We start from the raw sequence: 18168 nt of genomic DNA, 5'->3' as shown, positions 1-18168 counted from the left end.
CCTGTCTCCCTCTTTTCTTGTAAACTGAGCATACCAAGTTGCCCAAAGAGCCTACCGCCAACCTTTTTGTAGCTGAACCCCTCGGATTCCCTATGGACCACTACAACCCAAATGCCCTTCTCATTGGGTAGTGCCCACACATCAATTTCCTGTGAAATGCTACTTGCAGCCCACACTATACTTCCTGACACCCTCATCTACTATTCACAGTGCGCTGGACTATTACCAGTGAAGGACAAGTCAGGTTCCCCTACTGTTGTCTTCTAGACTTTTCACTACCGCCAATTCTTGCCAATTCCCTCTCGCACCAGTCCTTGGTGGAGAGGGGAGGGGCTCAAAGGTGTTAGGCAGGAACAGCCAATTCAAACATGGTGACATCACTGTAAACAGTATAGCGATGCTCAAAAGCCATAGCTGTCCTCCACACCTCTCCCAAGCTCAGATGCTAGCCCAGATCATTGGGCTGTGCATATGGAGAAATTCAGAAACTCAAGACAGCTGCACTCTGAAAAAGTAATCCACTTCATTGATACAGAGTCATCCTCAAAAACAGCACTTAACCACTGTGCGGGCTAAAGGAAAAGGTCAACGGGTTTCTCACCAACTCATCACTTACTCATGACTGGACCAGTCATGAGAAAGCACTGAGATGGCGTGAAACACGTTGACCTTATCCTTCAGCCCACACAGTGCTTAGGTGCTGTTTTTGAGGAAGTCCCCGTATCAATAAAGCGGATGATTTTTTCAGAGTGCAGCCATCCAAGTTTCTGGATTCTCTATATGGTGACAATGCCATCCCATACCTAGTTTGCATAGCATGGGTGGAATTAGTTAGAATAACAGGTAAATGCAAAGGCAAAATTTTGTGGTCATATTTCTGCGTCGTCAGCTACCCAGAGGAAGCAGCTTTGACACTTTCACAGCCAGGATCAGCATGTACCTAATAAATATACTGGAGTTTTCATTAGAATGGCTGTTTTTGATACTTTTATTTAGTCTCTGTTAGATTTCCCTGCTTGTGCCCTTTGCCAGTAAAAATATTTCAGACCGCAGTCAACCCTCCACAAGTTTTGCCCCACCGTCCTGTGTGGTCACCAGATCAGAAAGTAAGGATAGAGGCCCCACAATGGGGATATAGGCAGCAATAAAACCTTGACACAAGTTCTAACATTTTCCCACTTTAAAAAAATAAATTAAAAAAATGGCCAGGGTTCCACTTTAGGAGAAGTGGTACATGCAAAAATAAAAATGAAGACACAGGTAAAGCGCTATTCGTGGTGTCCATTTAGGAGCACACTTTCTGCTTAACTAAGCCCTTGTACACACGGTCGGAGATTCCGACGGAATGTGTCCGATCGGAGCGTTTTGTCGGATATTCCGACTGTGTGTGGTCTGCATCGGACTGTTTCCGTCAGAATATCCGTCGGACCAAATTTTTCAACTTGCCGGAAATATTTTCCGACAAAATGCTCCGATCGGACATACTCCGATCATGTGTAGAGAATTCCGATCGGACAAAGTGCCACGCATGCTCAGATCAAATTCCTACATCAAAGCTATTGGCTACTAGCCTGAACGTAGTCCCGTCGTAACGAAATTACGTCATCACGTTCTGAAAGATCAAATTTTCCGACAACTTTGTCCGACCGTGTGTATGCAACAGTTTCGGACAAAATTCGTCGGACAAAATCCGACGGATTAGGTTGTCGGAATCTCCGACCGTGTCTACAAGGGCTTAGACTTCCCCTTTAAAACACTACGAACAGGCAAAATGACGGACCTTCCAGAACAGATTTTTCTTTAAATCCGCATTCTCCCACCTACACGGCTGTGATGCTGTTGACACTTTAAATCCGAGAGACCACAGTGACGCAACATAAGTCACAGGGAAGAAGTCTATAAACGTTCTACTCCCAGACCTGGTGGTATCGGAGGTTTGCTGGTAAAAATGCAGCCAATTAATATTCATATTTGTTTTACATTTTTCCTGTCTTTTGCCAGTTAAGAAGCTTGGCAGCTGTGTGAGGCTTTGGTGAATAGCAAATTCATGCAGAAACATTTTTTTGGCATAGGAGATACACGTTCCCACACAGAAATACCTTTCTTCAAATAACGGAACAGAAGCCCAGTGTGAGAGCAAAGCCGAGCTGTGCCGCTCCTAACGGCCCTCGGTTAGCTATATAAACCTGAGCTTAAAAATAGAGAAAGGCATATTTAATATTGTTCAGCCAGGAGCAATGTCAATAATAAAGACTAAGTAAACTCTGACAATCAACTTCCATTGTTTGGCCCCTTTTTGTTTAATATACCATTGAAAGTGCTTTTTTACAGTTTATCTGTTTGAAAAATGCAAAAAAAAAAAATCTATGGATCCTGCCAGAAATCATGTCAGCTGATACCTTCTTATGCTCTCTCTGACTGTGTTACATTCTTATCAGTTAGGTTGTTTCAGGACTTTTTCACAGTGGGAACAGAGTTCTGGCACCTCCAGCACTGAGTATACCGTAAGTAATGGCTAGGGGTGCTGGAGGGTCTACTGATGCTGGCTCCTGGGGGATCTATTGTTGCTGGAGGGGATCTATTTTTGTATGGTGATCTATTGTTGCTGGTGAGGGATCTATTGTTGCTGAGGGAAACTTATGTTGCTGAGGGGTCAACTGTTGCTGGAAGGGATCTACTGTTGGGGGAGGGGTCTATTGTTCCTGGCTGCTGGATCGTCTATAAATACTGGGTGCTGGGAGATCTGTTCTTGCTGCTGGGGGTCTATTGTTGCTTGAGTGATAACTTGTAGTAGGGGTCCTATATTGCTGGGGGGGGGGGGGTCTATTGTTGCTGGAGTGATATTTTGTTGCAGGGGTCCAATATTGCTGGGGGGGGGGGGGCTATTGTTGCTGGGAGGTATATTGTTGCTGGAGTGATATTTTGTTGCAGGGGTCCTATGTTGCTTGGGGAGAGGTCTATTGTTGCTGGGGAGGTATATTGTTGCTGGAGTGATATTTTTTGCAGGGGTCCCATGTTACTGGGGGGTCTATTGTTGCTGGGAGGTATATTGTTGCTGAAGTGATATTTTGTTGCAGGCGTGCAGGGGATGTATTCTTACTGCTTTTCTTGCTAGCATTAATATATTTCATACAAATTACTTAGAATGACAATGATACTTTGCTCTGTATTCTCAAAATGAGGTGGTGCTCGGATGTGGGTAGGGTGTGGAACCAAGGGACGGTGCTTGGATGTGGGTAGGGTGTGGAACCAAGGGACGGTGCTCGGAGGTGGGTAGGGTGTGGAACCAAGGGACGGTGCTCGGAGGTGGGTAGGGTGTGGAACCAAGGGACGGTGCTCGGAGGTGGGTAGGGTGTGGAACCAAGGGACGGTGCTCGGAGGTGGGTAGGGTGTGGAACCAAGGGACGGTGCTCAGAGGTGGGTAGGGTGTGGAACCAAGGGACGGTGCTCGGATGTGGATAGGGTGTGGAACCAAGGGACGGTGCTCGGAGGTGGGTAGGGTGTGGAACCAATGGACGGTGCTCGGAAGTGGGTAGGGTGTGGAACCAATGGACAGTGCTCGGAGGTGGGTAGGGTATGGAACCAAGGGACAGTGCTCGGAGGTGGGTAGGGTGTGGAACCAAGGGACGATGCTCGAATGAGAGTAGGGTGTGGAACCAAGGGACGGTGCTCGGAGGTGGATATGGTGTGGAACCAAGGGACGGTGCTCGGAGGTGGGTAGGGTGTGGAACCAAGGGACGGTGCTCGGAGGTGGGTAGGGTGTGGAACCAAGGGATGGTGGGTGCTCAGAGGTGGGTAGGGTGTGGAACCAAGGGACAGTGCTCGGAGGTGGGTAGGGGTGGAAACAAGAAGTGACTCAGAAGGAGGGTTGTTTCTAGTTATCTCTCAGGACTGCAGACCCTGCCATCTATGCCATCTATGCTATAGAGAAGAGGACAAGAAGAGGTCTCTGCTGTCCTGTCCTTAGGTGTAGTGCCTCCCTCCTGGTGGTACACGCTGTATGTAGCCTGTTATGCCTCATACACATTTGTCATAAGAAATGCTGCTTATACAGGCGTTTGGCGGACCCTTAAAATGATTCTAAAGGCTGAAGGTTTTTTCTACGCATGAAGGTAAAAACACCCCCTAATGCTTATGTGAGCTCCCTCTCGATCCAGTGATGTGCACAAGAGCATCAGCTCTCTAGGGACTCTCCCTCCTCATCAGCGAGAGCCGTTGTTCAATCATAGCCAGTGAGCCAATGAGGAGAAAGGAGGGGCGGGGCCGAGCCGCGGCTCCATGTCTCAATGTACATAAAGAGCATTGGATCAGAGTGCACCTGCTTGGGTGCCCCATTGCAAGTTGCTTGCTCTGAGGGCACTCGACAGGGAGAAGGGGCCAGGAGCACCTGCGGGGGACCTGAAAAGAGGAGGACCGGGGCCACTCTGTGCAAAACCATTGCATAGAGCAAGTAAGTATGACATGCTTGTAATTATTATTTTTTGCCTTTGGGGGGAGTTTGGAACTTTAAATGAAGCACACGATGTGTGCCTCCTTTCCTGGTTCAGGTATGAGAAAAAAGAAGGTGGGACTTTAAATGAGACTGATTTGTGGGAGTGAGATAATTAAAAAGTATGTTTAAAGTGGTTGTAAACCCTTACAAACCACTTTGACCTACAGGTAAGCCTAGATTAAGGCTTACCTGTAGGTCCAAGCAATATCTCCTAAACCTATATGGTTTAGGAGATATTTGCCCGAAAACGGGCACCGCTGTCTACGGCGCATGCGCCGTAGACAGCGGCGCGCAGGCGCACTGAGCGCGGCAGTTCCAAAAATGGAGCTGCCGCATTTGTCGACTCCCGTGCGCATGCGCGGGAGTGACGTCATCGCGGCTTCGCCGAATGACAGCGGCGGAGCTGCGAGACGCCACCAGCAAGATGGATGCGGCGGATTACAGGGGACAGCGGCGACTTCGCTGGCTCCTGTGTCAGGTAAGTGACACATAATGGGCTACTATGTGATGCATAGTAGTCCATTATGCTTTACCTTTGCAGGGAAAAAAAGAGAAAGTAAACTCATCAGGGTTTACTTCCTCTTTAATTGGCATATTGAGTCTGACAATACATAACAATGATGCACATATGTATACACACACATACATGGTATTGACTCCATGAATACATTACATATACATATCATATACGGCATATACTGATAGGAACCTACTAATCCTTATCTACAACCAAATGATCATACTGTGTTTCTTACTATTGATTACACTGCATAGTGCCACTTAGATGATGTATATATACACACATATATATATATATATATAATATATATATATGAAACTGCAATAATTCATTTTATCGATATTAAATCTCTTGTCAATTTTATATGCCATCCCTTTGATATGTATATGTAATGTATCCATGAGGTCAATACCATGTATGTGCGTGTATACATATTATGTGCATCATTGTTATGTATTGTCAGACTCAATATGCCACCTAAATATACATTTTAATCAACTCACGCCCACATATCAATAGCCTCATTTAAAGTTCCACCTTCCTTTTTCTCATAGATGAGAAAATAAAAATATTGTTTTTTTTTCAAAATTGTTGCTCTTCTTTTGTTTATAGCGCAGAAAATAAAAACCCCAGAGGTGATCAAATACCACCAAAAGAAAGCTCTATTTGTGGGGGAAAAAGGACGTCAATTTAGTTTGGGTACATCGTTGCACGACCGCGCAATTGTCAGTTAACCTTCTTAGCGGTAATCCCGAGTGTGGCGGGGGGGGATTTTCCATACCCAGAGCGGTTACCCCGAGCCGCACTCGGGACTACATCGCAGTATCCTGGGAAAGTAACTTACCTTGCCCCCAGGATCCTGCGATGTCCCCCTGCTGTGTGTGGACGCTGTGTCCGATACTCTGTATGCCGGGTTCCGTTCCCTGCGAGCGAAGTGCGGGGACGGAGCCCGACGGGAAATTCAAAAAGTGCAAATCACAAAACACATACAGTACACTGTAATCTTACAGGTTACATTACTGTATCAAATCATTTCACATCCCTTTTGTCCCTAGTGGTTTGTCTAGTGCCCTGCATGCAATTTTATATTATATATAATGTTCTCTCTGCCTGGAAAGTGGAGAATGTCCATGGCATCCAAAAAGTGTCCCTTTACGTCAAAAGCGGTTTTAGACCAGCAATAGTGAGTTGGAATCACTTGCAGAATTGAGCGATAGCGAATCGTGGGGAAATTCGTCATCAAACACTGAAAGTAACGACAGCGACAATTGTGCAACTGAGCAAATTTCAGTGATTTTGTGTTGCTTACATTATTGAATACATTTTATTATTATATTATTATTTTTGATAATTATTTATAGTTATTTATTTATGATATTATTATCTATGATTTTGTGTTTCAAACTTTATCATACCTGGGATGTCTACCAGATTCTTGTTTGGACAGATTTAAGTGAGTTATTCCTAAAACCCCTTTCACACTGGAGGCGTTTTTCAAGTGCTTTAGCGTTAAAAAAAGCGCGTGTAAAGGGCCTGAAAGAAGCCTCTTCTGCGATCCCAATGTGAGTGCTTTCACACTAAGGCGCTGCGCTGGCAGGGTGTCAAAAAAAGTCCTGCAAGTAGCTTTGCAGCGCTTTTGGAGCGGTGAATACACTGGTCCTAAAGTGCCCCTTCCCACTGAAATCAATGGGAAGCGCCTACACGAAGCCTGCAAAGCGATTTTGGCAGCTGTGCTTTGTGGGCGCTGTTAACCATTTATTTGGCCACTAGCGGGGGTTAAAAGCGCCCCACTAGTGCTCAAAAAAAAATGCTGGTAAATCGCCGCTAGAGGTGCTTTACAAGCGTTTTTCGGGCGCTGGCATTGTGAAAGGGCTCTTAAAGCACTCGGGCTTTCACATTGGGATTGCAGAGGAGGCTTCTTTCAAGCGCTTTACAGGCGCTTTTTTTTAACGCTAAAGTGCCTGAAAAACGTCCCAGTGTGAAAGGGGTCTAAGGCCGCGTACACACGCGCGGACTGTTGGCCCAACTTTGTCCGTCCAACAGTTTGAGCGAACAGTCCGCTCAAACTTAGCATGGACGGACATGGCCACACACGACGGACGAACAGTTTGCTGAAACCGTGCGCGATGACGTGAACGGCACGTACGACGGGACGAAAAATACGACGTCCTATACACTGCAATGCAACCTTCCGACGTGGAAATCCTTTCTGAGCATGCGCGAGACTTAGTTGGCCGAACAAGCCTACACACGAGCGAACAGTCCGCTGAAACCTTGTTTCAGCGGACAGTTTTTCGGAATTTCCGTAAGACCTTGTTCGGCCAACTGTCCGCTGAAACTGTCCGCTGAAGCCCCACACACGAGCGGACTGTCCGCCCAAACACTGTTCAGCGGACAAGGTTGGGCGAACAGTCCGCGCGTGTGTACGCGGCCTAAGAATTATGGCCCGTTCACATGATCAGGATGTGAGCTTTTGGTCAGAAATTCCGACCTTGTATATGCTCCATCGGACTTTTGCTGGCAGAATTTCAGCCAGCAAAAGACTGAGAGCAGGTTCTCTATTTTTCGGTCGGAAAAAAGCTCAGATTGGAAATTCCGATCGTCTGTACAAATTCCAACGCGCAAAATTTCTACGCATGCTTGGAAACAATTCGACACATGCTCGGAAGCATTGAACTCCATTCTCTCGGCTTGTTGTAGTGTTGTATGTCACCGCGTTCTTGACGGTCAAAAGTTCAGAGAACTTTTGTGTGACCGTGTGTATGCAAGCCAAGCTTGAGCGGAATTCCGTCGGAAAAACCATCCGAGTATTTTCAGACAGAAAGTCCGCTTGTGTGTACGAGGCATAACAGTCCTACATTATAAAATGCCAAATTTCCATGCAAAACAATGTACCGCTTTCAGCATCAAAAATCGGACATAATCATACTGCCAGGGAGGTTAAAGTAACGGATTGCAAAAAATGGCCTGGTCATAAAGAGGGGGGGGGTAAATCTTTTGGAGGCCAAGTGGTTAAGGGGGGGGGGGGTCTAAAAACACAAGTCAGCTGCAACTTCCATTTTTTTAGCTTGACAGGCTAAAGAAGACTTTTTCTAAATCTATCCCAGCACTCACTCGCTCAGAGTATCCATCCGCCTTCCCTTTCAGCAGCAGCAATGTTCTGAGCGAGTGCGCTGGCAGCAGATCCCGCCACGGTCAGATACACAGAGGGACGACATAGAGAATGGAGCTCTGTTATCGGCGGTGACTGCGGCTAAATAAAGCAATAGAAAATCTCCTGTGTTCTGCGGGTCCCTTCCCCGACCATGAATAGCAGGCAGTCTCCCCCAGACACCAATGTGCCCTGTGTTCCCCCCCCCCCTGGCTTCAGACTCTCGCCCCCCCCCCCCCCATTGCTCAACAGGAAAACGAAAACACATTTTAACAATTAACATACCACACATGACCGTCCACCAATAATATTAAATCCCAGCGATCCAGATTCTCGGTGGAGCACCAGAGTCAATGCGGTCGTCTCTTCTCCCTACAATGCACAGGTAAAAGAATTCAGCATGTCACACAGAGAGCCTTGTGTACGCTCAGCGAGCGGCGTTAAGCGCTGGGTAAATATACATGGCCAAGAAAGCAAATAATAAAAACCAAAAAAAGCTCTTACCCGCCCGAGCTGAAGTCCCACTTCTGCCATCAATAATAATCATTTTTACACGGAAAGAAGCATGTGCTGGTTTATTACTTACAGCAAACTTCATTTAAAGAGTACCTGTCACGTATATATAATGGTGGTCACCTGGTCAGCAAGGTTTTCTTTTCAACATACAGGACGTTATTCTTTAAACTAAAATCAGGCCTCATGCACACTGAACTTTTTTTTTTTGCTATCTCTCCTAGACACCTTCCCTCCTGGCAGAAAAAAATGCTTGTAAATGCGTGAATGAGCTCAAATCACACTGCGCTAAACTGCATGTCAATTGCACAGGATGCAATGCCCTGGTCGATTCATAGGCGATTCTTAGTGTGAACCTAGGCTTGCAAATGTTTGACACAGATCAGCCCCTGGTGCAGCTTCTCACCATTGTGCCTTGGCTACAATGTTACAATATACAGTCTGGGGGAGAAATGCATCAGGCTCCATTCATACCTTATCAAAGGAAGGAAGGAAAGAAACCGCTGCTCCAGGTGTACTGTATGTAAACTACCTAACCAGGAGTGCCAGCTCCAGCCCGCCTACGTGGAAATACTTGAAAATAAGTATTTGTTTTTAAATCATATCTGTGTATAACTAAGACGTGAAGGGGAACAATATACATTAACGGTAGAATGGATATATTATAGAGAGGGGGAAACACCCCTTCTTCCGAGTTTTTTTTTTTTTTTTTCTCCTTTATTTCCTTGTTTAAATTATGTTTATTATATATATATATATATATATATATATATATATATATATATATATATATACCGGGGGGTGAAGTAGTTAAAAAAGGAAACCAATGCAGCCACCACATCCGAGAACTGGTAAGCTGAAATATAATAAATGTTTGCTTTTTGGGTTTAATACCTTGCAATGATTTGCATCAAAGGATTGAGGAGAGGTCAGCAGCAATCAGCAAACGCTATTTATAAAACACGGGCCCCAAGTGAGAAGTCGGTAAAGTACATTGCCGTCTTCCAGAAAGTTCTTGAAGGTTCTGATTAATGGACCTGTTTCTATAAGAAAAGGGAACAATTTTTATACATAAAGTTCCGAAGAGTTGGAAGTGACAGTCACAGCGGATAGTGAACCTCGGCCATCACTTCAATAACGGGCAGATAGAGATAAGTGAAGGGCCCATCTGCAGCATTCCGGGGTCCAATCATTTCCCCAGCGGCCCCATGGCGGAGCCAGATTTTAATCTAAGTCTCTGCAAAGGGACTGCAAGGGTTAAGGACAAAAATATCCTCCGCAGCTCATCTGCTATAAAGCAAGGAATGAGTAAACACAGTCTGTGTCCACAGCCAACCAATGTGCTGCGCTCACAGCTGTCAGCTGAAAAAACCCAACACTCCGACATGCCAGAAGACAACTCAGGAGACAAACACAAGACTGGCCTTAAAGTAAACCTGTGAAGAGAGAAGAATGGGAGCTGCCATTACTAGATTGCTGTTAAAGGTGCAAGCTGTGTGGTCATCCTGGTGCTGGCTGCACTACCTAATGAGTCTGTAAGGGCTTGTGTGAACTAGTGCCGCCCTCTGAACAGCGATCTGTGGTTGACAGGTGGTGGGGAGGCATTATGTTCCCTCCTTGCAGTCTGTTTTAACCCTTAATAACCCGCACCACTGTGCTACAACCAATTGATTTGCATTTGGTTGCAGTGTGGCTTCATTCACTTGAATGGGTCACGTTCAGTGGAAGGTAATGCCTGTTAAATACGACAGGGGGGGGGGGGGGGGGGTTAATGCTTGCCATCCATTCTCTTTACAGCTTAAAGCATAGGGGCTGGCTCCCCAGCTGTTGTGGTACTACAAGTCCCCCCATGCCTTTGCCTTTAGAAGTCATGCTTGTAACTGGCTGTGGCTCGCAATGATTCATGGGACTTGTAGTTCTGCAACAGCTGGGAGGCCACAAGATGGCTTAAAGCAGGGATATGCAATTAGCGGACCTCCAGATGTTGCAGAACTACAAGTCCCATGAGAAATAGCAAGACTCTGACAGCCACAAGCATGACACCCAGAGGCATGATGGGACTTGTAGTTTTGAACAGCTGAGGTCTGCTAATTGCATATCCCTGGCTTAAAGAATAAGTTCACTTTTGGGAACATGTTACATGTTCCACCCCGTTTTGAGGGTGGAACATATAACATGTTCCCAATGCTGCAGCCGCTGCCCGCTCCCTCAACTCCCTGTGACAGCAGTACGGGGAGAAGATCCCCATAGTAGCTGTGTAATCAGCACAGCTGTGCAGGGTTTCTACCCCCCCCCCCACCACCTACTTGCTCTTTAGTTGTAGTGGCTGGGAGTGTACATATGCCACCATCCTTTGTGACCACAGCAGGAATAATACCCCCTGTTGCTTTCAGTGGGTGTAGCCTTCAAGGGGGGATTCAATGGGTTTAAGCAAACGGTGAAGAGGAGATGCAACGCCTCCTCATTGCTTGTCAAATGCTCTCTGAAGAGTGATGTGAATGCAGATGGCTCCTCAAAGATCCAAGCACATGTGAATAAGCCCTTACTGCATTCCCATGCACTGTGCTAACCTGCAATGCACGACTGCTGGGGTGCCATTCAGAATGAATGGGCATAGTTTTGCCCCAAAAAAATGCGTAAATTAGCACAATGGTGAGAACAGGCCCTTGGTGTCAGGTCACACCAGAATCGCACTGCGCTTCGCTGTCCTGTGTCATTTGAATGTGCTGGAATCGCACTGGATCGCACCAAAAGTAGCGCATGCACTACTTTAAAACCACATTGTTACCAAATAGCATGGTACAGCAGTACAATGCGATCTGGTGGATGCAAGCGCGCCACATAATCTGTGTTTGGGGTGCTGTTAGATTACATTGACACCTGCACCAGACTGCACACTGTGTGTTTTGAACGTGATGTGGGAAACGCACATGCAACACGGATTTCCTGCACTGCGTTCTGATGTGAATAGGCTTTAACTTCGCAATTTTTGTATTTATTTTTTTCGTTTTGGAAAGAGTTGAAATCCCCATGATTTTTTCTTTTTTTCTGTCCATGACTCCAGTGACACCTGTCCATGACTCCTGTTCCCGTGACACCAGTACAAGACGTAGGGGTTGGGGATGTCGCTGAAACAGGAAGGTACAGACAGCAATTAAACCCTGGTGCGTAGTTCTAATAGCTAATCACTGTACTAAATATGTGCTTTTGTCTTTGTGTCTCCAGCACAGAGAATTCCTACCACTTCCTGTCCTGACAGGAAGTGAGGAAAGAATCCCCTCAATGTGGACACAGATGGGAATACAAATCAAACAGAAGTTCTTACCCCCTTCCTGCTTTACTAAAAGGATTATTATTGTTTATTCCTTTGTTGTAGAGACTTTCCTACGCTTCCTGACCCTTATAACAAAGAGACAGGAAATATGAGGAAATCTGCTACTTGGGGACACAGACAGTAATATTAAATACCTCACAGAGGTTCTAATTCTACTCCATCCAAAGGTATAAGCAAGTTCTGACTGGAAATTGGCGTTTTAATAAATATAATTCGAAAGCCATTCAGGTCCCCATCAATGTGTATTAAAACCTAACAAGATGGCTGCCTAGATGAAGCCCTTCCAAATGACTCTGCACTTTCCTCACTGACATTCTTTATAGAAACTGTGCAGCTGTTTTGAAGTGCTCTGTGAGTTGGCACAGAACGCTGTGGTAATCGCGTGATCAACAACACACTTTAGTAAATTATCTCCTTTAGTGGTTTGTTAGTCACACAATCTGTCTATGTGGCTTTGCCTGGCAAACATTTTGTGGCATTCCACGGATACGGTCCAAAGTGCTCGCTGCGGGGGAGTGACTGACGGAACTTCGTTGCCCATAGCAACCTAATTTCCTTTTCATTCTCCTGCTGATACAAAAACAGGAGGATATGGTTGGTTGCTATGGGCAACAAAGGCGCCTGTCTCGGGGTCCATTCGCACTCGTCTCATGGCAACGTGTAAACGCTAAAGCACATAACACGACGCATGCTCCTGCTCCATCTATGTGATACAGGGTCATTTATTTTGAGTGGCACCCTAACTGACAGTACATACGTGTATATACGTTGCGGTTTGCAAGTGGTTTGCCAAGATTATGGCTGTAGATATCTGCCATAACCCCAGGATGTTTTTTTTTACAGCCAGCGGCTGGCATGATAGAATTCTGAGTGGCTCATGAGCTGCTGGAATGCTTTCAAAAGCAGCGGGAGAGGACCCCCCCCCCCCATCTGATCGACTCTATGGCGGAGCGATGTAATGACGTCACTTCTGGTCCAGGCTGTACAGGGGCTGCAAGAGGCTGATCCGAAAAAATACATAAACACCAGGTGCACATCGCATGTAATTCACACCAGCACCGCAGGTGCCGATCACATGGCTGAACTCGCATTCGATTTGCAGAAAAAAAAGTACAGGGACTCCCCCAAGCACTGAAATCGGATGGCATGGGTGCTGTAATCGCTCTGGATCCCATATTGCACAAGTGTGAACCTAGGCTCATTGACAATGATTACAGAGAAGAATTAACTTTTGTCCTTTTTGTCTCCTTACCTTATACTTACCTGCTGTGTATAGTGGTTTTGCAGAGCAGCCCAGATCCTCCTCTTCTCGGGTCCCCTGCCGATGCTCCAGGCCCCTCCCTCTTGCCGCGTGCCCCTGTAGCAAGCAGCTTGCTGTGGGGACAGCTCTGCCTGTCCATTCACACACAGAGCCGTTGCTCGGCCCTGCTCCCTCTCTCTCCTCATTGGCTCACTGGCTCTGACTGACAGCAGTAGAAGCCAATGACTCTTGCTGCTGCCTCAGTCAAAGAGGAGTGAGCGTTCCCCAGGGAGCCCCCTTGCACACAAAGGCGAACGCATGCTTCATTCTCACACTCGCACAGTGATCTTCTCACGCACAATGTCAGATCATGGCCAGAATTTCTAGCACCAGACCTCCTCTGTAAATCTAAAGTGGTAACCTGTAAAGGCTTTTAAAGCATTGCCTATGGATAGTAAAAATGTTTGTCACTGATGCAAAGACACGTGCAAATTTAAAGCATAACATATTTGGTATCTATCATATTGTTAATTCATCTTTTATATTTGAAAAAAAAAATTGGGTTATGTATTGTGTGTTTTTGTATTAAAATGAAAAAAAAGTTTTTTTCCCCAAAAAATTGCATTTGAAAAATCGCTGTGCAAATACCATGTGACGTAAAAATTGCAAAACCTACCAATGAATTCTCTAGGGCCTCTACTTTAAAAAAAAAATGTTTGGAGGTTCTAAGTAATTTTCTAGACAAAAAATATTTTTACATGTGAACAAAAAGTGGCAGAAAAAGCCTGCGCGTTTAGGCGCCTTTGAGTATTTTTTATGTTCAAAAGCTCCTCTCCTGAAAGCACAAGTGGTGATTTTTTTTTTTTTTCTGCCTCTATCAGTGGGTTTAGTTCCACTTTCCACAATCCATTCCATTTCTATCAGGCACGAAGCTTGTAAACTGCGTGGCTCACTTATACGGCCAGCTTGGTGAGAAGATATTAGTTGGGAATGGAGGTATCCCCTAGCTTGATAAGAACCATGTTTTTTTTGTGGAATGTAGTCAGCCCCAGAGCCTCCCTATACAGAAACAATCAGGGTGACAAATTAGGTATCCCTGACAGCTGGGGATCTGTGTGTGTAAAAGATCTGAGGACCAACATGCTAATGTATGTGGGGGCCCTACTACCTGGAAAAACACAGGACAACATTTATTTCATTAGGGGACAGGTCCATTGGTAGAAGAATGCGTAAAGACTCCCCACACATCATTCTCACTATAGAAGTGGCATGAGAAAGCAGAAACGTTGTTAGGAGGGCCTGTTCATGCTGCAGATTTTTTTTTTTTTCTCAGGAACCCTGTTGGGGGTCTTTGGTGAGATATCAGGAGTCTAAACAGACCTTTAAAGTTTCACCTTTGAGAGAGAGAGAGAAAGGAGATTGAGGACACAGCCCTCAGGCTCCATCTCAGTAGCACAAAATGGACAGGAACACGTCTGCACAGAGGCTTCCTGTTCATTCACAAAACCAAAGCATAGTAAACACAGTTTACTATGCCTCAGTTATGAATGGACACAAGAGTGATCTGTACCAATCACTGACTGTCTATTTAGACAAGGAAGGGGCTAGTAAATTACATGTTTACTGGCCTCTTCCCCTCTCTCCAACCTGACAGCATCCCCTGCAGCAGCTGGTGAAGGAAGGGGTGAACCTGGCAGAGGGGGACGAGGAAGAGGCGGAAGAGAGCACAGGGATCCGGAGGGAGAAGAAAGAACCTTGATAGGAGGGGCGGTGGGACGGCATATAGAATAACACTTCTCCTCTATGTTCCTCCTGCAGCCGCTAAATGCCTGCAAGAGGGAGAGGAGAAGTGGGCATTCAGTGTCTGCAGGAGGAACATGGGGGTGTTTACTTTCTCTATATGTGGCCCCTGCTGCCCCAACTATCCAGATGCGCAGTCCCCCTGAAGGATGGGGCCCGGATCGCAACTGAGACCCCTTTAGTTGCGCCCCTCGCTGTCAACCCGGCAGGGAGGATATAAATGAATGATTTTTTTTTTTTTTTATCTGATTTTCTTTTTTTATTTCAAACGATTTATTTTTATTTTTTTTAATAAAATTAATTAATTTTAATAAACTGCTTTTGAAATCAAAATATATCTAAACATAGTTTTCTATTTAAGATACATTAATTTAGTTTATTCAGCATGAATAAACTAAAGAAAGAAATGGAGCTCAGTTATGTAGCATGAGGCTGTATATTCTGCAATATTTACATATTTGGTAAACTCATTCAATGAATGCAAGCTGAGATAACACGCACTGCATTGATGCATTCACACAATTTCCCAGTAACTATGAGATAAAACAAAGTTCCGGAATATTTATTTATCCCATTATTTTGCCAATCTATGTACACTTCAAACTGTATAATTGAATCGGTTCTGATATCGCTGTTTTACTAACCTGACAGCTTATTATTCTAAATAGGAAACCTTTAATTTTTTTGCAAATATTAAAGATTCTAACTACCAGCAAGAATACGTCCTTACATTTAAAGAGCACCTGTCATTTCAGATCCATCATGGCATGTACCGGGCATGCATTACATGTGGGTGCGATGCGGTGCTATTCGGTTTACTGGGTCAAACGCGTCAGCTTAAGGGTGAGTGGTTGGGGGGGGGGGGGGGCATCTCAATAGGAACTGCTGACTATTGACATATATAAGGATCTGCTGTCCTGACTTTGATGTGGGCACTAAACACAGTCCAATAATGCTCATCTACATGAAGTTGCCCAGACGTCCATATTGTATATGTGGTTCTGCCCTGAACAGGGTTATAGTTGATGTAAATCTGGGGTAATGGTTCCGACTTCCACCCCAGAGCACAATGGCGGAGTATATAGAGGGGATGAGAAGGGAGCAGGTAAGATTTAAAGGTCCTGTCCCGGCTGTGCACAAGGTCTGATGGAAAAGGCCTGACTGCCCATCGAAGAATAATTGCTAAAATAAGGAGTGTTGGCTTTGGCACACGGGCGGCGGGCAGGGCAGGAGAAAGATGAATTTCATGTCCCTGGGAAATTTGGGTTTTCCTCCCTCTGATGGGAACAATGCCACAGTGTATAGCAGTAAAACGGCTTCTCCTGGAAAAGGCCGCTGCTTGCTGATACTGACCGCTAACGGCTCCACCGCACAAAGCGGCAAGTATGTGCGTCTGCGGGCGACGCCATCCTACAGAAATGCACAGACTGTGCAGGTATTCCATACGTGATTCTTTAGGGAAATCCAGACAGATATATTTAAAGCCGAACTCCGAAATACATACACTATATATAGTCAAAAGTATTGTGACGCCTGCCTTTATATTACACGCACATGAATTTTAACGGCATCCCAGTCTTAGTCCCCATACACACTATCCGATTTTCTGCAGATTTTTGTCTTCAGATTTACCAAAACCATGTAGTGTAAGGGCCTACCTGATTGCATACAAATTGAAACTCTTGTGCCCCGTACACACCATCGGAAATTCCGCCAGCAAAATTCAGATGAGAGCTTTTGGTCAGAAAATGCGACTGTGTGTGTGTGTGTGTGTATGCTCCATCGTGCTTTTTGCTGGCAGAATTTTGGGCAGCAAAAGACTGAGAGCAGGTTCTCAATTTTTCGGTCAGAAAAAGTTCAGATCGGAAATTCTGATTGTCTGTACAAATTCCGACGCGCATAATTCCTACGCATGCTCAGAAACAATTCGATGCATGCTCGGAAGCATTGAACTTCATTTTCTCGGCTCGTCGTAGTGTTGTACATCACCGCGTTCTTGATGGTCGAAAGTTCAGAGAACTTTTGTGTGACCGTGTGTATGCAAGCCAAGCTTGAGCGGAATTCCGTTGGAAAAACCATCCAAGTTTTTTCCGATGGAAAATCCGCTCATGTGTATGGGGAATTAGTCCGTAGGGTTCAATATTGAGGTATTCAATATTGGGTAAAAGCGCCCCGCCAACGGCCAAAATGCGCCGCAAATCCCCTGCTAAAAATAGCAGCGTTTTACCTCCCACGCTATGGCCGGTGAGGTGTGAAAGGGGTGTAACAACTTTAATTCTACTGGGAAGGCTGTCCACAAGGTTTAGGAGTGTGTCTATGGGAATGTTTGACCATTCTTCCAGAAGCGCAATTGTGAGGTCAGGTACTGATGTTGGACGAGAAGGCCTGGCTCACAGTCTCCACTCTAATTCATCCTAAAGGTGTTCTATCGGGTTGAGGTCAGGACGCTGTGCAAGCCAGTCTGGTTCCTCCACCCCAAACTCGCTCATCCATTTCTTTATGGACTTTGCTTTGTGCACTGTTCCCACAAAGTTGGGAGCATGAATTTGTCCAAAAATGTCTTGTTATGCTGATGCCTTAAGAAAAAATGTGAAAAAGTTTTTCTTTGTATCTGTTACAAAACTTTGTAAATAAGTAAGTTTTCTCCTTCACTGATGAGGCAGGACTGATTGGCACTGATGATGAGGCACCTGCACTGATAGGTGGCACTGATATGCAGCACCTATGGGCACTCATAGACAGCACTGATGGGAACGGATAGGTGGCACTGATAGATGGCACTGATCAGGGGGCACTGGCAGGCATTACTGATGAGCACTGAGTGCCACCCCTATTGGGCATTGATTGGCATACCTTGTAGTCCTGGGTGGGCATACCTGGTGGTCCTGGGTGGGCATCCTCAGGGGGGCTGCTTTGATAAACAATTAGCATAGACCCCCCCTCCCCCCGTCAGGAGAGCCGTCAATCGCCTCTCTTCTACTCGCGTCTGGCAGTGTGAGTGGAGTAAAAGCCGATAAACAGCTCTTCCTATTTACATTGCGATCAGCTGTTATTGGACACAGCTGATCGCGTGATAAAGAGCCTATGTCGGGGGACGTCATATGACGCCCAGTCAGGA

At 45.6% G+C, this 18168-nt stretch overlaps 1 protein-coding gene across 2 annotated transcripts in view; it reads right to left on the bottom strand.

Annotated features, from left to right (window-relative positions):
- Positions 1-18168, bottom strand: part of PDZRN3 (PDZ domain containing ring finger 3) — a 339591-nt gene that overhangs the window by 302476 nt on the left and 18947 nt on the right. The window contains exon 2 of one of the 2 annotated variants that reach the window (XM_077451823.1): positions 8449-8535. The exons of the other annotated variant lie outside the window; for it this stretch is intronic. Within the exon in view, the coding sequence (XP_077307949.1) occupies positions 8449-8535 (87 nt within the window). The remainder of the gene's footprint in view (positions 1-8448; positions 8536-18168) is intronic. 2 annotated transcript variants of the gene reach the window in all.

Source organism: Lithobates pipiens, unplaced genomic scaffold, assembly GCF_037356315.1.
Source record: "Lithobates pipiens isolate NorthernLeopardFrog02 unplaced genomic scaffold, aLitPip1_a1.2 Scaffold_23, whole genome shotgun sequence".
Lineage (NCBI taxonomy): Eukaryota > Metazoa > Chordata > Amphibia > Anura > Ranidae > Lithobates > Lithobates pipiens.
This window is presented reverse-complemented; position numbering and strand designations above follow the sequence as displayed.